The 22,970-nt window shown below is 36.7% G+C and overlaps 1 protein-coding gene across 1 annotated transcript in view; it reads left to right on the forward strand.

Annotated features, from left to right (window-relative positions):
• DCC (DCC netrin 1 receptor) overlaps positions 1 to 22,970 on the forward strand; it is a 1,173,736-nt gene that overhangs the window by 1,008,801 nt on the left and 141,965 nt on the right. The window contains exons 20-21 of the mRNA XM_059893793.1: positions 15,848 to 15,943; positions 21,704 to 21,936. Coding sequence (XP_059749776.1) covers positions 15,848 to 15,943; positions 21,704 to 21,936 — 329 coding nt within the window. The remainder of the gene's footprint in view (positions 1 to 15,847; positions 15,944 to 21,703; positions 21,937 to 22,970) is intronic.

Below are 22,970 nucleotides of genomic sequence, written 5' to 3' on the forward strand. Positions count from 1 at the left end.
CTTGCCCCCTCACAGAATGCATGAGCACATGTGACACTCAGGTCTTTTCTCCTTCTCCCTGGCTAGGAGATGACAAGGAATTAGACTCAAGAGATAGAAGTCACAGAGGATGGCAAAGCCACGTGAGCCACACAGGACTGCTCACTTTTAAACTGTCACTTCTACTTTAAGCTGCTGTATTTTCTGTTTCTTTATTATAGCAGCTTGGTCTGTACCTTAACTAATATGATATATATGACAAACAGAGTTCATACCATATTCATTGTCTTGAATCCTAGAAAGGACATCACTTGTTAACATTCATCACTGAAAAATATTTTTTTTAATTTATCTTTGAAGCTACTACAGTATTATTTAAGTATCTCTCTAATTGTACTTCCCTACTTTATTATTTTGAGTTTGAGTTGAATTATAATAATTACAGTGCAAGAAAAATTACACTCACAAAGGAAAAAAATCTTAGTTTTTATTGATAGCCCTATTTCAAGTAATGTCCAATAAAAATAAAATTCTTAAACAACAAAAGAATTAGAGAACTATCTTTGGGATTTGGATTTACACCTTTATTATGTTTTACAATATTTTTAAATCCCTTTAATCTTCAAAGCACCCAGGTAGTTTTGATACTTGACGAAGTCTAGAAATGGTATTTGGATAAGTCCTACTTATATTTCTGAATTTATTTTTCAGGCTTAATCTTTGCCTTTTCTGCAACACATAAAGAATTTCTAAAAATAATGGGTTGAAGTAAATATAACTCATACAAAAGAGAATATGTCCTTCAGCAGTGTATGTATATAGGAGTAGATGTAGAGCATAATACGATGCTTAGCTAATAGAACAAAATGTATAGAAACAAGTGAATTCTGCTGCATCCTAGTTGTTTCCTTAAGATGTTAATCACCTATTCCAGTGATATTTCTGTTTACAGTGTCTTTTGGAAATCTTTGTTGAGAAAGACTTTTAGAAAGTACCACATACTCTTTGGAATTCCTTCATTGACAAGAATTTTTTTATTGACGGGTTTGATGTAATATAATAACCAACAATGATTAAAGGACAAATATTATAAATAAGATGAACAACAAATTATAAACCAACATTTCAGATTTTTAAAAGTCTTAAAATGGCAAGATTATCTTTCTCTTTGCAGCTTGTTTAAAGTTTTGTTTCTCCCTTAAATGATACATTCAGAATAACTAGGAGCAATTATCAGAGACATCTCTTGCCTTATAAATTATTCCAGGGCCAGGTCATCTCGGAAGAATCTCAATCCCCGTTCATAGTTTTCAAAGGGAGTGGGGCCGGTGAGTGTCAGAAGGAAAAGGAGTGACTAATTGGAAACACAATTGTATTTCCTTTTATAATCTACAAAGAATGACCATTGTCAGTGTTATTGCAAGGGCACAGGAGTGGTGAAGTAAAATTTTATCTTTTGGTTACACCAAGGTGATGGTTCTTGCAGCCTTCTGAGAGACAATGTAGGCGTTGACGGTAAAGTTAGGACCCTAAAAAAAGAAAGTAAACAAAATTTTAAATTTATAATGAATAGTTATAAAAGGTGACATTCAAAACAGGTCATAATAATAAAACAAATACCATTATTGAATGTTGACCCAGTATCTAGTTATTTTAAAATATCATATCAACATATTTTTTCTGACCACAACACATGTATAGTTTTTCTTTTATACTAAGGCAAGATTGACACATAGTAAAATGCCCAGATATTAAAGATACAATTTCATGTATATTGACAAATGTATTCACCTATATAAACAAGGACCTAATCAGGGTACACATCATTTCCATCACCACACAAAGTTTCTGCACACCTCCTTCCAATAAACCTCCAATCCCTCACAGGCAACCACTGTCCTGATTTTGAGTAACATAGATTAGATTGGCCTGTCATAGAACTTCCTAAAGATGTGCCCTTATAATCTGTATTCTTTTGAGTCTGGTATCTTTTGCTTTCACTTAGTGTAATGTTCTCAAGATTCATCAGTATATTTTTATGTATCAATAGCCCATGTTTTTTCATTAGTCAGATGGTATTCCATTGTGTGAATGTCATTATTTATGGGTTTTGTTTTTGAACATTTGAGTTAGTTTCTGTTTTGGCTATCATTAATAATGTTGCTCTAAACATTCTGTAAAGGACTTTTTGTGGATATATGTTTTTATTTCCTTTGGGTAAATATCCGGGAGGGAGTTGCTAGATTGTATGGTAAGAATATGTTTAACTTTAAAGGAAATTGCTAAATAGTTTTCCAAGGTGGTTGTAGCATTTTACGTTTCAACTAGAAACACTGCATTCTTCTAGTTGCTCCATACCCTCACATTTGGTGCTGTAAGTGAAGTGGTGTCTCATTGTGTTGCGGTTTTAATTTACATTTCCCTTTTCATGTGCTTGTTAGCCATTTCTATATCTTCTTTTGTCAAGCGTCCAATCAAGCCTTATTTACAACTTTTTTTTTTAAGGTAAAGTTGATTTTTTTTAAAAAAATATTTATTTATTTATTTATGGCTGTGTTGGGTCTTCGTTTCTGTGCGAGGGCTTTCTCTAGTTGCGGCAAGTGGGGGCCACTCTTCATCGCGGTGCGCGGGCCTCTCACTGTCGTGGCCTCTCTTGTTGCGGAGCAAGGGCTCCAGACGCGCAGGCTCAGTAGTTGTGGCGCACGGGCTTAGTTGCTCCGCGGCATGTGGGATCTTCCCAGACCAGGGCTCGAACCCGTGTGCCCTACATTGGCAGGCAGAGTCTCAACCACTGCGCCACCAGGGAAGCCCAGTAAAGTTGATTTACAATGTGTTCATTTCAGGTGTATAGCAAAGTTATTCAATATAAATATACATATATATATGTATATATATATATTCTTTTCCAGATTCTTTTCCATTATAGGCTATTACAAGATATTGAATATAATTACCTGTGCTATACAGTAGGTCCTTGTTGTTTATTTATTTTATATATGTGTATATGTTAATCCTAACCTCCTAATTTAACTCTACCCCATTCCTTTCCCCTTTGATAACCATAAGTTTGTTTTCTCAGTCTGTGAGTCTATTTCTGTTTTGTAAATAAGTTCACTTGTATCATTTTTTTTTTAGATTCCATGTCTAAATGATAGCATATGATATTTCTCTGACTTACTTAGTATGATAATCTCTAGGTCCTTTCATGTTGCTGCAAATGGCCTTATTTCACTCTTTTTTATAGCTGAGTAATATTCCATTGTATGTTTGTGTGTGTGTGTGTGTATGTGTGTGTGTGTATATATATATACACACAGCACATCTTCCTCATCCATTCCTCTGTTCATGGACAACTTAGGTTGTTTCCATGTCTTGGCTACTGTAAATAGTGCTGCTATGAACACTGGGGTGCATGTATCTTTTCAAATTTGAGTTTTTGTCTTTTCTGGATATATGCCCAGGAGTGGGATTGCTGGATCATATGGTAGCTCTATTTTTAGTTTTGTAAGGAACCTTCATGTTATTCTCCATAGTGGCTGCACCAATTTCAACATATATCTTAAATGAAGGTAATACCATTCACAGTTCCAGATTTTAAAAAGACAAAGATAGAACTGAGAGAAGTCAAGAAAATTGCTTAAGAATATATATATCTTTTAAGTAGTCAAATTCATTTCTAACTCAGGTCTGTTTAATCCTAGTGCCACGGCCTTTCTACTCTCTCTGAATTTTTACCTTTTGGGGTGACATCTGTCTGGAAGGAAGAACTCTTTCCTTCTGAGCCTTGACCCTGAATGCTCAGCGATTCTCCCTGAAAGCGAGGCCCCTGGGAATTCACTAAGGTCATCCTGCCGCAGGGTTCAGGTTTATACCCCTTTCAGTTTACATCTCTAAATGTTCTCCTCTGGCTACTTACCTTCTTCCCAGTTCTTACTAAACAAGGTGCTGAAGAAGGCCCAGCCTCACCACATGTATCTCCCCACAACTGGATGGGTTGCTGTTTATCATTTCCCTTTGTTCACAGTCTTTCAGCAGAATTTTCCAGACATGCAACTGTATTACAGTCTAGGTCAATGTAAAGCAATCATGTACAAAATGGTCTGTTAAAATCCAAATCTATACCAGTAATGCTATAATTCAATATATCTTGCTGAGATCAACAACTGTAATTTGCTTCTTATTTCACTGGCTTCCTAATAATGACAGCGTGTTTTACTTTTCCCATACATCTACTGTTACTATTAATGCAGACTTTTGCTTGACGTTGGATCAGGTCATTGTAAGTCCATTTGGTTTTGTCTAATTTTTTTCTCTTCCTCTTCTACCCCCTGAGCCCAAGGCAATCTGAGTGGGTAACTAAAATACCAGTTGATTTGCTTGAGAACTTAGGTCCGAAACTATATTTGTTTATGATCAATGGCCTAATGCTATATTCCTTGTGCCATTTTTCATTGGTAGTTATTATTTTTACCAGGTCTTTATTCTAACCTAACTATTTTGACTTCATTTCTTCATGGTTTATTAAAGCATGAGGTTAAAAATGAGTTCAAGTTTACAGCCACCTTAGACTTCTCATTAATTTAATGTCCCTTTCCATTATTAACAAAGTTATTTTCCATGTGGACATATTTTCCTGAATCGAGTACATATTCAGATGAGCGACAAATCCAAATTTTAGAGCACAGAATTGAAAAATTTGAGTACTCAAAAGTTTCATCAGTTGAGGCAGCTTACTTGCCATGAGGATAGAAATCATTTAAGATATATACAAGAAATTGAATCAGATACAAGGCAAATGCTTAAATGTTTTACCTTCAGGTGTGATATATGTATGCAGCCTATAAAATTAAACTTTAACCCAGACTATAAAATCACAGTATGTACACTTAGTGAGTTATTCCACATTTGAAGAGAAAAACAGCAGCAAGAACCCTCACACTGAATCTTCTCCAATTGCCCTTGGCATTGTCCACAGGACCTTAGTAACTATGGCAATACCATGGGAGAGAAAGATAAACAGAGCTTCTGTATCGGTGTGCTGTCCACCATGGAGGCCACTAGCCACATGTGGCTCTTTAAACTTAAACTAATTAAAGTTTAATAAAATGAAAAGAAATTAGTTCCTGGTCATGCTACTTACATTTTAAGTGCTCAACAGTCAAATGTGGCTAGTGAATACCGTACCGTATAGTGTAGTTATTCAACATTTACATCAACACAGAAAGTGCTATAGGACAACGCTGTTTTTACAGTACTTAGTGGGTTACTGTAAATGGAGCTTCATCTGAAGATAATGAAGAAAGCAGAAGCAAGAGTACGTTGAGAAATAACCACTGTAATTACGAATAAATATACACATAAATGTGTGCAGGCTGAATGCCACTTAAGTGTTTGAGTATTATCTATTTGTCATCCTGGGTAATTAAAGGTTAGCAATAAAATAACAAGACACATTATCCAGATGAAGGCAGGAACCTGAGTGAATATAGAAGCTGACAGATTGAGCAGGCTACTTTGATACTCGCATGTGTGCGTTCGCATGCACACACACACACACACATCTCAAACACTAAAAGGTAAAAAATTCCACTTGGGCTCTGCTTAACCTGAGCCATGGTAAAGTCCCCCAAATTATTTCTGTCTTGTGTCTTTCTTTCTACTTTTCCACTTCAAAAAAGAATGTAAACCATTTGGGGCCTCTTGCCCCTGATGTCTTACTTAATCTTTATCCTGCAGTGATAGGAAAGTGGGTAGATGCAAAAGTAGGACAGACCTGGCTTTGAATCTGAGCGCTGCTAATTAACAAGCTCTTTGACCATCACTAAGAATACATTCTCTCATCTTTGGAGTGGGGACAATCATTGTACCCACCTTTGGGTTAGATAAGCCTGATAAAGCCTGGCCACGTTGGTATCTGGTACAGCCAGTGCTAATAAATAAAAACTCTCCTCATTATACTGACGTCTGCCCTTTTTCCTCTGCACCTCTGTATTCATATGCTTATTATTCTTTCTCTTTGTCCTCTCTTTGTATTTCTCTTCTACTTCCCAGTTCCCATCCTGTCTCCCAGAAACCCAGAAGAATTAGGAGAGTAAGGAAGAGAACCCCAGAAGTATAGAAAAAGGAGACAAACATTAGTAAGAGAAGAAAGGATAGCAAATGTTTGTAAAAGAGAAAGATATGCTTCCTCTTTCAGTTCCTAACCAAAACACATTTTATTGTATTATTTTATTCTTCTATTTTTCCTTTATGCTAGGAGGTCAGTCTGACTGGCTTTTAAGCCAAAGTAATGATTTGTTTTCTAGGATTAACTAAGTGAACAGTATTTGTGTTTTTTATTAGTTGAGTCCTTAGATGGTCATACACTATATTCACCTTGTCTTTTATTTAATTCAATATTTCCTTGAGACATATGAATGAAAAGAGGAAAACCTCTATGTTTGGTTATATTGTCTCTGATAATTTCCTCATGTAAAGCTTTGCTGAGAAATCATTTCATTAAGTGCCCCATTTGTAAGCTGTTTGTGGTGCTTTATAATCTAAGCATTTAATTGTTTCTCTGACTCTGAGGGCAGGCTGCCAAAGCACACCTCACCAACCAAAGCAGGTGACGAATGTTTATTCTGCTCTAATTGGTAACTAAAGTCTGCTCTGCATTATGGTCCAGAGAAAACCCCAGACCTTCTCATCCTGTTGCTATGGAGAAGCAAGTCTGGGCACATGGAAGACAGTCAGTGCTTCCTGTGTCTTCTCTGGCTGAGATGATTACAACTGGACCTCAGTCTCTCCATTACTAAAATGGGAATGATCATCCCCGCCCTAACTTCTTTGTAACATCTTTGAGATAACTGATGAAAAATTGTTTTTAAAGTCAGAGCACAGTACACATGAAAGTCTGCTTTTCTTAAATGTGATGGAAAATACCACATAAATTTGGTAGTGCTCATCAAGAAAGAGCCATCAACTCTAAGCAGATTATCTCTAAATAACCCCAAGACAGCTAGTTAACTCAGCGGGGAAAAAAAAAATAGGAATACGATTACTTGGAAGAGTATCTGGAGGGATGCACTGCTTCCTCGAGGCTTAAAGAAAGTGTCCTCCATACTACAGATTATTTATATACAATTCTTACACCATGATCAGAGCCCAGAGCTGTTTTATCTGTGATGCCCCTTCCTCTCTATACCAAACGTGACAGAAGCAGGAATTTTTCTCTCCCTTCTTGATTTCCTAGTCCCAACAACAATTTCAGCTCACTGTGAGACAGAATGTAGAAGTCATTCTAGATTTTTCCCCTCCTCATTGTCCCTCCAAAATATACCTACAAACTGTGTCACTCACATGCATCTTTTGCTCCTCATTTGTGTTCTACCACCTCAAGCCAGGCCTTTGTGATCTTTGCCTGGACAATTGCAATAGTGTCTGACGTAGACCTGCTTTAAACATCTTTTCCTGGACTACATAGTTCTGGGGAATCAATATCTCTAAAAGCACAGTTTGAAACTTATTCAAAATGTTATTCAACTCACCATCTCTTATTCAGTGAAAGGCAAGGATAAGGGGCTGAGCTTTGGAATTAGAAATTCTCCCACTTACCTACAAAAAGGGGGTAATCGTTTATCCATTCAACAGATATTTGTTGAGTACTTACTGTATGCCAGACACTGGATTAAAGGAAGGATTAAATAAAATAAAGGATGTGAGATAGTTAACAAAGGGCCTAATTAGACATCCAACAAATGTTACTACTTGGAGGGGGATGGAGGAGGAGGGAGAAAAGGGAGAGGGAGGAGGAAAAGGAGGAGAAATTGTCAGTCTTCAAGTTTTGATCCTAATGTGCATGATTATACAACCACCATGTGGTGTTTACTTGTATTTGCTTATTCCACTCTCTCTCCTCAACCTTTCTTCATCAGAAGATTCAGCAAAACTGCCACCTTCTTGACAAAGCCTCTCTGATCCCAGAACACTTTGCTCTGATTTTTTTAAAACTTCCAACATAGCTTCTCTATTAGAAGATTCGTCAAGGTGAATAAGGGCTTGTTTGTTTAAATCCTTACATACCCTAGAAAACTTATAACCGTGTCTTACACACAGAAGGTGCTCAATGATAATTGATGAGCAAATGAACAAATGAATAGAGGAAGAATAACTGAATGTGAATATGCAAGTGAGAGGTTTCGTTGCACAATCTCTTCGGATTCATTTTTCATAAACCTACAGGTATCAGAATGTGTAGTTTGAGATCAAGAAATTTGAGTTCTATGTTCAGATTGATTGGGGGCTGCCATTTAACCTTCACTAAATAATATAGCCCTTCTGTGTCTCACATGTTCATCAATTCAACAAATATTTGTTAAATACTTCCTATATGCCAAGCAGTGAAACTTTCCCTATAAAGTTTATTTTTATCTGATTTCCCTCCTGGTGATAAACCTTGGTAGATTAAAGAAAATTTATGTTGATTCTCCTTTAGACTCAAATACTTCCTTACACAGACTAGCTGAGTATCTGGTACCTGCAAGACTGGTTAATGAACAAGTTATGTTATAATCTGACCATTCTTTGGATAGTGTTCATAGAATAAGAAGGAAGGAAAGAAGGAAGGGAGGGAGAGAGGAAGAAAAGAGGGAGGGAGGGAAGGAAGGAAGGAAAGAAGGAGGGAGGGAGGGAGGGAAGAAGGAAGGAAAGAAACCTTCAAAGGGTGCTAATTAGATTAGCTATTAATTCAATTTGCAAACAAGTATATGTAATGAAGTAGAATTGAATATTGAAAGTACTGTATAAATTGCATCTTTCTTGAATATGAATTGCTCATGCTTTTAAGAGATCAATGCAATTGTTTGTGTTTGCTATCCACCCATTACACTTAATTAAATGGTTCAGGTCCAGTGGGGTCAGAGGTGTCCAGTAACACTTACCATCTGACAGGGATCCAGTAGTCTGTACTCTGTGCCTGGGGTAGCCCTGCTTCTCTGCAATGAGCAGGCATCTGCATTAGGAAAACAGCTACCACTCTAATTTTCTATAATTGACTTGTTGGCAGTGCTAACAGAGGGCAAAAGATGTAGAGACATGAAGACTGGGCCCGGAAAAGCGCTTGGCATTGATGGGGCCACTGAGTGAAGTACCTAATCTGTAATGAATAAAGGACTATGGGCTGTCAATCTAGCACATTGCCAGTGGCATTTAATTCACACAAAATATTAATTAAAAATGATGATGTTCTTCTTACTGGCTTTTGTTACCAAGTACAGCATCTTAGTCCAGCCCCTGAGGATCTGTCTGCAGGTTGTTTGATTCATTCCCTTAGCCCCAGAGAGCTACATGCCTCTCACTACCTTCAGGCAAGCCTCAACAAAAGCTCTTACAATAATGGGTCTCTCACCTACCAAGTCTCTGCAGAAGGAGAACCAGAAATTCTCCCTACTGCCCATTGCTTGTCTTTATAACCCTTATAATCAATAAATGTGCACTTATTTCCCCTTTTTCCTAGCTACAAAGAAGATACTGGCCAGAAGCCATCTGTTTTGGATGCTCAAAAAGTTCTTAAGTATTTCTTTATCCTTCTTTATCCCATTGTGATGTATTCTATAGGAAAGGTTGGCCAAACAATGATGAAAATCTGATCAATAGTTTGAAATCTTTGGAATCACTCAGAATATCCATAATTAAAAATAATCCCCATGTGAACATCCACCAAAATTCAAGTTATCTCAGTAGGATTCAATCACAGTGAATTCAAATGAGAAAATACTGCTATATGTTATTTTTCAGAGGCAATTGATACATTTTTCAAGCCTATACATCTGTATCATTTCAGCAAATCGAAAAAATAAATTTACTATCATAATTGTCATTAAATGTATTCCTGAACACTGGGGTCTGACCATAATTAATGATTAATTCATCTGGAATTCATTATGATAATATTAAATGTGTTTAACTCATTTGCTGCTTCTAAAGAGGGAGCAATTCTAGGCAATTCTTTTGTGATTTACTGGTTTTAAAGTTTAAGAGCTCTGAGCATGTGCAGGAAAATAGCTCCACATTGCCCTCTTGTGGTGAGCTAGTAAATGACACTCTTCTTTTGTACGGGGAGAAAACACAAACCCTTGTTCTCCTTTGCTCCCATACACTCTCACAGCCATCTTTCCACCTCAGTACACACTTAAACGAGATGCCTCCATCACAATATAAAAGGGGATCAAAGCAATATAGTCCTATGTCCACTATTAACCAATAACCGAATAATATTTTTATTGTTGTTGTTCAGGCTGATGCACTATTGGATCAAGTTTGACGGGGGTGTAAAAAGATTCTGTTGGTTTCCTTAGTAGATCCAGGTGCAGTTTGACAAAAGCACTATATGGAGGCCAGAGAAAGCCCAAAAGATGTTGAGTAGCAGGTAGAGTATGAAGAGCATAAAGAAGCTTCTTGGAAAAGGTAGACAGAAGGGGTTGTGAAGTTGTCTTAGGTCTTTTATTTCTTAGGTAGCTCTGTGTTACTTTACAAATGTCAGTGGACTTACCTGATCCTCAAATTACTGACAACAGCAGAATACCAGATCAAAAATTCTTGAAGACCCCTGGCTCTAGCAATATTCTTGTATCAGTAACAACTCCATTGTTGTTATGGCAACTCCAAAGGCAAATCTGTTTACCTTTCCAGAGAATAAGCCATTACCACTTTCTATTTAAATTGAAGCTTGGCCACTGTCAAGGTGTACCCAGGGTAGTTAGGATTTGTGGAATTTAGCAGTTAGTGTAATTCATTAATCCAACAGCTGGTAAATTTTGAAACTCCGTACTCTTTGCTAGCATACCTTATACCATGGCTAGACATCGAATGGAAAAAGCTGCCATTACTCAGATGAGTAGAGACTTGATGGGCATCGATATTAGCAAGAGTCAGTATTGAAATGACAGTGACTTCGCCTTTACTGTGGGGGGAGATTAAGAAATGGTGACTACTGCTTAGGATCCAGAGAGCAGCTAGATGAGGTAATTCAGATTGAGACAAAAATTCAAACCAGTAAAACGAGAATGAACCAGTTGAGTTACTTTTAATTTTTTTTAAATGAGAATAAATGCATACTCCAACACTGAAAACCAATAGTGCAGTAATGCTGCAGAGGCTTTTACAGAGTCGGTTGTCTGAGGAGGTATAAATCGGGCAGCTGGGAGGTGGGGACAGAGTGATGAAGGCATGAATTCAATGTAACGTGGACCAGGCTCACCACCTGGAAGTTTCAGCATGAACCCTGAGCAGGAAGTTCAGAACTCAAGTCAGACATTCTTCCCTCTGAATTCCAGTCTAAATTGGAGAGGTCCACATAAAACAAGCATACTCAATAACCTTGCATAAAGGAGACCTGCTTTATTATTTTATATTTACCCTCTTTACCACATCATATAGTTTCTACTTGGTTGCTGTTGATCTTATGGTTGACATCTTGACTGAGGAAGCCCAGACTTTATGACCTCTTCTTCCATGAATACATATATATTTGCATAATACATATATGTTCCTACATATAGTTGTATATGTAGGAATCTGAGGTTATAGACTAGTGGCCATGGACCTGGATTCAGTTCAGAGATATATTTTGTTTTGCCAGCACAGGTTTATTTTCTTTCTTTGAATTATTTGCCAACATTTGAAAATGTGATGATTTCCCATAAAAATCTGGATTTCCAGAAAATTTGACAACACGAGGACTGCTCTCCATATGCTAATAACACCTGGAAGCTGAGTGGTGGCCCCGCTCCTTAGCTGAATTACTTAGATGAATTCCTGTCCAGTATCCTCTCTCCCCTGTTGTCTCTCATACACTGTAGCCAAATATCTTTATCTGTCTGTCTCTCCCTCCCTCTCTCAGGTTTAAAAACAAAGACAAAAACAAAAATAAAATTCTAACTTCTAAGCATGTGAGTTTGGCATTCCTGATCTCTCTCTCACTCCGTTAATAAAGAAATACATAGACAAATGAAAATATATAGTATATGTATATTAGGTGAAACTAAATGCAGTTTCACCCAAAAGAAGTAATTTTTTATGGTTCGAACCTAATATAAATGTTTACATTGTAGTTGTATATATGTTTGAAATCAGACTTTGACTTCACTCCAATAACTATAAAGTATATTTTTCCTAGTAGAAAAGTATTTTGGTGATCTTGCTCACCATATTTTCAATCTGTTCCATCTTTTTCCTGAGATGTTTTTTTCTTCTACCATCCTTCTACCTCTAAATCCTACCCATGCCCTTCAGTCGTAGTTCCAAGTCCAAGAAGTCTTCGATGACCCAATCCCTCACTAATTTTTTAGGCCTCTAAACTCATATAGCATTCATAAGTTACATCACATACTTTACTGCTTAATTTTATGTAGTCTTTCATTGTTTTCTCTGCCCGGAATTATGATTGTAACCTGACAACAGAGGTCCATCTTTTCCAAATATTCTTGCATCTCCAACAGCATTTAACACATTGTTGACTGATTACTTTCTTTTCGGTAAACTAAGTTGACAACGTAAATCTAAAAAAGTAAATATCCCCTCTTGCAGGTGAAGCAATTCACTGAATAGAAGCCCTTCGACTGCATTAAATGTAATCTTATTTTATTCTTCTTGTTGTATTGTGGTTCTTGTGTCACTGTGGTTTGGAATCTCAAATCTTTAACGCTAATATTTACGTCACATAAAAATTTCACAGAGGAAAATCCATCTAATCAAAGAACATTGTCAAAGATAAATTCATTCATTTTAAAAGCTTTTTTTTTTTGTAAAATAAAACACAGACACAGAAAACCACATGTGACAAATGTATCACTTCATGAATTATTTTAAGTTAGAGTTCAACCTGTTTCTTTGCTCTGTTTCCTGCAAACTGGCATTTGGATCAAGAAGCTTGATCAGACTAAGTAGGTTCGATCCTTTTGGCAAGACTCTAGAGGGTAGTGTGTTCTTTCATTAGGAGGTATGTAATGTCTGGATTCTCTGTTTTATCTTAGCAATCATGAATGCTTAATGCACAGTTTCATTTGTTCACTGGGGCTGAAAAATGGCAATATTTGAATTTTATCATTTGTTTCTTATTAGTAGGAATAATGCGGTAAAAGGATACTCCCCTCACATGCTGTTTGGTTACACAGTGGTAGAGTTTATTCAAGAATGACATGATAAATATTTGACTCTTTACCCAGACTTGAAGATAGTAATTTGGTTCCCTGTCAATCTCAGAAGTGACCAACTCTTATTATTCTTTAAAAAATCTTTATGAATTCACACATTCATAAATATTTGTTAAGTTTCATTTCATTGCAACTTTATCTTTATTGACGCTCAGACTGTCCTCACCTTTGGTCAGTGGAAAACTCTTCCAAGTTGATTTCCAAATCCATTTGACACAATCCTGTTAGTCTTTGAATGTTTCCTTTCTATTTGATATGTGAGGATGCCTCAGGCTCAATTGCTGTGTTTCCTGCCTCAGACTTGGAATCAACCAGTTCCCCAAGAAGCCTTTGTTTCTTGCAGTGCAAAATATTTTTTTCAAAATCTCAGTTTGGGTGCTAGGGATATCCATTGTTATTGAGTCAGTGTTTCTAGACATTTTCAGTGGACAGAATTAGAGATAAAATACCTTTTGAGTTTAAACTGATTTTTCAATTAAATTTTAGGAACACAATACTTCATCTTTTGTTCACACCAGGAATCCAGTTCTCAAGGACACAGGGTACGATAGAATTAGAATTTCTCCTGATAACTCATTTGCTCTATCTCATATTACATTGGTTTCAGAATAACAATAATAATAGTACCACCATCAATAATAATTATTGAAACATTTTTGCATATACTATTCATATTCTCCCTTAATTTTATCTTATGATTATAATATAGGTACAATATCAGAACATGTAGCCTTGCAAAATAAAATCTCTCCCTTTTAACCCTCAGTTAGTCTTAGTTCATTAAGTTTATTGTTCACCAGTTAGCTATTAGGTCAGTATCTCACCTGGTCATTTCGAATGTGTAAAGCTCATTTTCTAGTGGATCTCGGGATCAGGGGAACAATATTCCCTGATTAATTGCAAGTTGATAACAGTTTGGGTGAGCCCTTTATATTTAAAGCTAACTTTTGTTGACTGGAAAATCCTTGAATCACATTTTCTTACCTTGAGTGTCTCAAAAAAATCACCTAAATTTCTTCGGGCACAATATGGTGCTGTCAAAAGGTCTGATAATAAACTAATTTTCCCTCTTATAAGTCATGTATTCTTTTTGTCCATGTGCCTAAAAGATTTTTTTAAGTCAGCAAAAATTTCTTGAATAACATTTTTTCATCTATATTTGTTCTGTTCCCTTTCTTTGGTTTTTTTCCTCAAGGACAACTATTACTCCAATGTTAGCTTCCTTCTAGAATATTTGTCACTTTTTCCTGCATTCTTTTTTACTCTTTCTTCATTTACTTTTGTTTTTGTTTTCATTTTCTCCTTGTTGCATTTATTTGTTCATCTCATTACACTTTATTTCTCAAATTTCTTTTTCACTTAGTGGAATTCTTTCTTGAGCTAGGCTACCCCATTCGGATTCCTTTGTCCCTTATGTGGAATTCTTTCTTGAGCTGGGCTGACCCATTCAAATTTCTTTGTCACTTACATAGAATTCTTTCTTGAGCCAGGCCGCCTCATTTCTGAATTTTTCCAATTCTGATTTATGTAACTCTTGCATATCTGGCATTTTATTTTCTTAATCTTGTTTAGCTCACTTTGAAACAGTAAATTGCAGGTTTGATCTGTTTTTCTCGTGTATTTTTGATCCTTTTCTTGTGTACTTGTCTATAAGAATGATATTCTCCTCATTTTGTTTTGTAAGGAATTTAACCTCAACAGATTTTTGTGGCTCACTTTTATGTGATTTGTTTCCCTGCATTCCCAGAAGTTCAAATAACTTTTCTAAATACACAGAGTTCCCTATCCTGTTGTTTTCCTTAGACCTGCGCTCAGGGCTCAGCAAACTATAGCCTGTGGGTCAAATCTGGCCCAGGTCCTATTTTTGTTTGGGCCCCACTGAACTAAGAATGGTTTTTATATTTTTGAAGAGTTGTAAACAAACAAACATAGACGAATAGGTGACAGAGACACAGTTGTCTGCACAACTATATTGACTACCTTGGCCTTTTACAGAAAAGTTGGCTGAACCCTGTTACACACTAAAAACTATGGCAGTTTGCTTTCCAAGTTTTCATGACTATTCCTCTCTCCTACTTTGATCTGGACTTTCTCTTCCTTTCATGTCTATTGCTTCTGTCCTACTCATAAATTTTAAATATATTCTTAGTAGTTTGTCCCCAGTGTGAATGAACCCTGTCCTGGAAAGGAGACTTCGTAGGTTAGTTTTAAGTATTTACATTTACTGTTCTTAAACTGGTCCATTGCACTTTCTAGCATTACTTGATAGTTATTTTAGAATTACTCTGTTGTCAGGTTTGTTGCTTCCCTCTGATTTCTCTTACACAGATACTGATAACATGCAGGTTCATGATAACATGTTGGTGGTTTGTCCACATCCACTTGTATCTTAGGGTGTGAGCATATAGACCTCATCACCTCGTTTTGTCATAAATGTCTAAATGCCTTTGGTCTTCTATCTAGTTCTTCTGTCTCTTTTTATATGAAGATTCAGGAAGATCAAAAAACTATATTGCCACCACTGCCACCTTCTTCCCAGAATCAAACTCACTCATTTTTTAACAACTGTTTGCTTAATTGATTATATTCAATTTGATTTCAGGAAAATGTTTATCCTGAGTATTTCAGTACATTAAATAAATGAACACGTTCATATTTTTTCTGTTTTTCTCCAGAGTCAAGTTCCCATTATGTAATCTCCCTAAAAGCTTTTAACAATGCAGGAGAAGGAGTTCCTCTTTATGAAAGTGCTACCACCAGATCTATAACCGGTAAGCTAAAGTAGTTAATCCTCTTGTGACAAGGTATTTGAATTATGGTGAAGAAAACAAACTAAAGTAAAACAAAACAAAATACAAAGAAAAAAATGTATGTAATCATGTCCTAAGCCTTATGTGTATATGTATACACACCATTTATTATTTTTTTGGTTATCAAAATTGAGAGGGATTCAGTCTATAAATTAGTACATGGAATTAGAGAACATAGATCTCTTATTCTGTCTTCTCCCAGTAGCTTCATGTTTTGGCGTCCTGATACCACTCTTCATTCCTCTGGGCAGCTTGTTTCAAATCAATACAATGTAGACAAGAGGGTCTCTGCAAAAAAGCCCACCAAGTGCCTGAATGGACACTTGCTTCTTTGCAGAGGGTCCTTCAAGCCGATATTACAAGGATGAACTGACCTCATGGGGCTGGCTTGGATTTGGCTGCGTCACACAGTGACTTCTTTCGAGCTGGGCCAATAGGTCACCCCAACAGTGTCCAGGGCCTCTGCACATTAAAAGGATTGGCTGCTTCAAGGACTTCTCACCTCTAGGAATTGTTACGTGAGGTGGACTTGAAAGGTAGCACAGGAGAGAAACAGGGCTCAAGGAAATGAGAAAGGGATGGGTAAGAAAGTGAGACCCAAACCATTTATGGAGCCTATTTGTGAACAAGGCTGGACCTACTCAGAAGAAGAATAAGTACCACCTCTGTGAGTCTTGTTCATGACCCATCACATGACCCAAAGTCACATGACCACCCCCAATAGCCTTATGTCTGAAATGTGAAAGTAAAACCCAAGAGTTCCATCCTTTTAATGAATACTTTAATACTGCCCCCTTTCAAAACCTACAACCCTCAGACCTCATTCAACTTATCAGCTATTTTCACCTGAATGAGAACAAAGGATCTGAGAGCAGGATTTCATAGCGAGCCCCAGAGAACATGCAAAATTACTGAGGTGCCTGAGTATCAGTCCTGGAAGGTAGGAATAAATGAACATAAAATAAATAATGGAGTCCTGTGACTTCTGCTACCACCTAAATTTATGTGAACTTTGTACAGTTTGTTTTCCAAATCCAGAAGCTTCATTCATAAACTTATCTTGAGAATTACAGTTGTAAACCAAATTCACAGTTGTTATGTGATGGTTTTTGGAGCACACCATCACTTTATTGCTTTCAACCAGATTTCCTTGTAAGGCAAGTATATTATTCCAGAGTCTCCTTGACTCTTTGGCTGCTGGTTTCACATCTATTGTCTGTCTGGAGTGGTATGCAAAAGGTTGGGTGCATGTCAGTATATTAATTTATCTGTGGAGACAGTATATATCTTACATTGTGTTATCAAAGGGCTCATGGCTTCCCAAAAAGGGTAAATAAGAAATATTACCCTAGAGAATATTTACTATCAAACGTGTTATTTCTAAATATAGAGAGATGAGGCAATTAGAGGGCCAGGATGGAAACTACAAGATAACATGTTGGAGGGTGGCTGGGATTTCCTCTTCCCCCTTATTCTCTTACTCTGCCAAAGTTTCTTTGAGAGATAGCAGCCACTTTGGCTGTGCCCATCCTTCCCATAATGTTTATTCAGTAAGCCAGCTCTTTCTTGCCTAGGATAAAAGATGGTAAAGAGTCATTGATTTGGCTTGTGATCAGACCACACAAAATTGTACCATGGTCAGTCTTTTAGAACTCTTATTTTCTTACCAAAACTAAAGCCCACAAAGAAGGAACACTAAGATGACCCCCCAAAAGTCAATTTTTGAGCAGAAACTAGTAGTAATAGCGATAACAGAGTTCAGATAAGCTGAAGATAGGTTGCTCAGAAAGAAGTATTTGAGGTGTTATTAACTTCTTTCCCCTGAGCATTTGTTGTCATTCTTTAATTCTTAGCATATGGCATTCCCAGAGCGGTTTCTAAAATACCAGTGATCCATAAGACAATTTTTTCCTGCTATGACTAATCCTAATGGATCTGAGAAATAGAATAATACTGAAAGTTGGAAAACGTGTGAGGAATTTTCTTATTGAAGAAAAGTCAATAAGGGGTTGGAGAGGATGAATAAAACCAGCCCTTTCCACATCCCTGCCTAGATGTAGCAGACTTATTTTATTGTGTTTTCACACGTCATGGAGACCAAAGGACAAATAAACAGAATCAAAGGTTTAGATTCTGTGAGAAACTCTTTCAATAAATGTGTCCAAGGCCTGCATAGAAGATATTTTCGGTCTCTGAGCTTCTGCAAAGTATTCCCATGAGCAGTCTTGGAAGAGGCCAACATAAAGTAATAAAAAAAAAAAAAAAATCAGAGGCTGTAAATGAATCAGGCTGGAGTGAGTATCAGGCTATGGTGCTTTCCAGATGGATGTGCTCATAGATGCTGGTCTACTCTGGACCTCATCTCATTTGGAACATAACAGTGTTAGAGCCAAGGAAAGTTTCACTAGATCAAATGGGCAGGTTGTTTCATTTTTTTGCTGCATTTTTTGCAATTTTATTCCATATTGTTGTAAAAATAAGACATTTTGAGCCTGGAGAAGGGAAGAGAGCAGGGGAATAATGAGGTATGTTGTTTGAATTTGTTTATTCTCATTTGTTTTATAAATGTCTAAATGAAGTACAATTGTGTTACTTTTTTTAAAAGCTTGTTTTGAACTTCAATATGTTGACCATACGCTTATATGTTCTTACCAAAACAACTATTAGGAATTGAATAGGTTTCTCTTTTTAGCAAAAGGTTTAAAGCTATGTTTTGTGTTTTTGTCTTTTTTTTCACTCTTTTGTATATTACCCCTGAAAATCAGTGGTATATAAGGCACCCAGGAATATGAGGGAAAAAATAACTGAAAAAAAAAAGTTGTTTATCAGCAAAATAACTGCTAAACAGTTGGTGTTTAGCACTAACTGTTTAGGCACCTGGTGGTACCTAAAAAACTACCTAAACTACCTGGTGGCATAGTGGTTAAGAATCCGCCTGCCAATGCAGAGAACATGGGTTCGAGCCCTGGTATGGGAAGATCCCACATGCCGCGGAGCAACTAAGCCCGTGCGCCACAACTACTGAGCCTGTGCTCTAGAGCCCATGAGCCACAGCTACTGAGCCCTCGTGCCACAACTACTGAAGCCCACGCGCCTAGAGCCCGTGCTCCACAACAATAGAAGTCACCACAATGAGAAGCCTGTGCACCGCAATGAAGAGTAGCCCCCGCTCGCCACAATTAGAGAAAGCCCGTGTGCAGCAACGAAGACCCAACACAGCCAAAATAAATAAATTAATTACTTTAAAAAAAAATGTTTAGGTACTTGGTTTAGGTAGTTTTTAATTCAACCACCCAGTTTCTGACCTGAGAGGGAAAGATAATTAGCAATATATGTAGCATATATTTAGAGCAGTGCTTGCCACCTGCTACTAAGTTCTGCTTTGTTGGAAATACCGTACTGTGTCTGTACTAACCAGTACGGCAGGCACGAGGCTCATTTGGCTGTTAAACATCTGAAATTGACTAGTGCAACACAATAAATGAATTTTAAATTTTATTTCATTTTAATTAATTTAAAGTTAAATTGTCCATTTAACTAGTGGCTATTGTATTAGCCCAGGTCTGGAGGAAGTGGCAAATAGAATGACAAACCATGAGTGGGGAAAAAAAAAAAAAAAAAAAAAAAACTCCTCTAAAATAAGCAAGAAAAACTTGGCCAGGTTAGAAATTTTTGAATTACATAAGTTCGTAGATATATACCAACAAACAGCATTACTTGAAATTTAAGGATGCATTCTGGAACTGAGACTCCAAGAAACTCAACAACAAGTCATGAAAAACATACTTTTCTAAAATCCAGAAATAACAGGGTTGAGTATTACCGTTTCTTAAAGTAGAATCACGACTTTTCAAAATCTTATATAGGGTACCTGTGAAAGACTATAAAGTTAGTATAGGTGTATCAACAAAACTAGATTAAGTAAAGGAACAACAGATAGGGTAGCATGAATATGAGTTGATCTAAAAGGAGTTTGTGATTGAGAGTAGTCCTCCCTTGTGTATAGCATTCTTCTTGGTAAGTCAGCTGTGAATAGAAACAAGTCAAGTGAGGCAGCACCTGCTCTAGTTTCGCCAAAAGGTTCCACCGATGCACCAGCCTGATGACAGATTGCGATCCTCCTAGAGGCTGCAGTGTCTTCAGCTGCCCCTTCATCATTTCATAAATCCATTTGGGTTTAAAGGAGCCCTTAATAAAAAGACACGTCAAAGGAAATACAAAAAGCCTGGGCTCTGTCATTAAATTTTAAACACATATTTTTCTTTCTCTCTCTTTCTATTGTTTTGTTTTTTTCTTTTCTTGGTCTTCCTTTTGTTCTGTTTTTGTTTTCAGATTTTATATTTTGCTCCAAAGACCACAGCCCAGTAAAGTACTAAATAATTCATTGGAAAACAGTGATGAGTAGGGGGTAGACATTTAAAATTCAGTGGACAAAGTGAAGTAATCATCAGAATCAGCCCGTGGTCTCTATACTGTATTTAAAAATATAAGCTCTGTATGTTTACTGCTTCAGATACTCTACATTTTAGTACGTCTCATCTCCCCAAATGCCATCAAATGCCCAGCTTAAGAGCTCATCTTGTTTTTTGTTAGTGAGGATACATGTTATATGATTTCAAGGAAAATTTTAGCAGATTTAAATGTCTTAGGTAATAAATAAAAGCCTCAAAACTGGACTCCAACTGCGGCCACAAAATAGGCTCCCTTGATTCTGACATCCCCAGCGTAAAAACAAATATAAGATTTTTCTAGAGAATCTTATGAAACCACACACATCATTATGCAGATTCTGTTTGTGTTATGGATGTGTGTACCTCAGCATGTGTATATCTCAGCACAAATCTCATCAGGTTGTAGGTAGTTCATTCTGTCTCCCCACCCAATAATATGAAGTCTTTCCATGGAACTTAAAATTTTCAAACAAGGAATGTAGATACAGAAATGCCTTAAAAAACTTAATTACTTAATTACTCTGTGAGAATGTGGGTAAAATGGACACTTCTACACTTTCTCTAAGAATTTCAATCTAACCAAACTATGTGCTGTGTAAACCTAATTATCACATCATTGAACCATGTGGACCACAGACTTGGTCTGGCTTTGTGCAGTCATAGCCATAGACAGATTGCTGTAGACCTCAGGGCCCTTTGGTCTTTTATCCTTTGTTTGTTTCTTACCTAAACAATATTTATGCAGGTAGGATCTAAGTAATAATAAATGCATTAGAGATAGCAAATCAAGTTAGAGAAGGAGGAGAAAAACAAACAAATAACAAAGCAGATATTCGGCAGGCATTTATTTCCTTTGCAGGAGGAAATAAACCAGACACTCCTTAGTACTTTGTTATTTTAAGTTATCTGCATAGTTATAAAACTGATGAATTCTATACTGGATCTTTTAAGAAACAGTGTACAACATTCCAAGAAAAAAATGGACTTTTAAAATATATAACTAGAAGTGACAGCCACATTGATAAAACCACTCTAAGGAAATGAGTAAATTATGGAAAATAGTCAGTTACTTTTGTAATCTAGCAATACTGTTTCTAATGAGTTTTCCGATTGAATTAATTGTATTTTTTTCTGTTCTTCTCATGTTCCCTTTCATCATTATTGCCATGCATTTAACTCATTGTGATGTGTTGCCACTGATGTTTATTTTTTTAACTCTTTTATTTATGTATTTATTTGTTTGTTTCATTTGGCGGGTTTTTAAACCCAGATCCCACTGACCCAGTTGATTATTATCCTTTGCTTGATGATTTCCCCACCTCGGTCCCAGATGTCTCCACCCCCATGCTCCCACCAGTAGGTGTACAGGCTGTGGCTCTTACCCACGATGCTGTGAGGGTCAGCTGGGCAGACAACTCTGTCCCTAAGAACCAAAAAACGTCCGAAGTGCGACTTTACACTGTCCGGTGGAGGACCAGCTTTTCTGCGAATGCGAAATACAAGGTGAAGTTCAAATTGATAGTATGAAATTTCACATGAACTGTCATTTGTATAATACATTGTTTTAAATGCATCCTGGACTGTCATGAGTCATTTTGCTGCAGTGACATGAAATGGAAAACAAAGCATTTTAAGAACTCAGTATCTAAAATTGGCTTGGGAATTATTGTGTCTTAGGAAACAATTCTAAGGCAAGGTAGAAAAATGTCAAGAGCTGCAAAATGTTATTCGAATTCCACCAGATGTTGGGTTTGTATAAATAATGTGATTTTGTACAAGGGAATGCCATTTTCTTTGGAAAATAGCAGAGCTCTACATTCATTTTTGGGACAGATTTTGGTGTTTTTCTTTTCATTTGGAATCTAGATTTACGCCAGAGGCACCCCTATTAATGTTAGAGAGACCCATCTTATAGTGAATATGAAAAGGAATACATGATGATTTTTTTACACCATCCTTAGATGGTGAACACACTCTAAGCCATTAACATCTACTTCCTCATTTAGCCTTGAAACACCCGCAGGTGGTCAAGAAAATCCACAATGCACACTCCCCTTTAATTAATATGAATTAGACCAACTCCCTTATTGTTGTCCTATCACTGAGTCATCTCACAACCCCCCTAAGAGCTTCTTAGAGATACATATTTGAGACACTGTCATGACTACCTTCAAATCTCTATCAGCCAGCCTCAGCAACTCCAACAAACGGTTATTTATACACTGGAACGATTTTGTTACCTCCTAAGCCTACCACATGCTAGTAGTGTATATAAACAATACACAAATGTAGAATAAAATGAGATCAACAAGTAATTATTAACCACCTACCATTTACTTAGAACTATGCCAGATCATAGAGGCAGTTTAACATGCTTTAGCTGTTACTTCACATACTTAAAATGGTTACTTATAATTTTGGAATGCATAATACATTCAGCTCCATAGGTTTACTTCAAAGAATTCATAAGTTATTCAAGTGAGGTACTATATTAAAACACATTTAAAATATTCACAGGATGATTATTTGGGGTGGAG

Source organism: Balaenoptera ricei, chromosome 14 (assembly GCF_028023285.1).
Source record: "Balaenoptera ricei isolate mBalRic1 chromosome 14, mBalRic1.hap2, whole genome shotgun sequence".
NCBI lineage: Eukaryota > Metazoa > Chordata > Mammalia > Artiodactyla > Balaenopteridae > Balaenoptera > Balaenoptera ricei.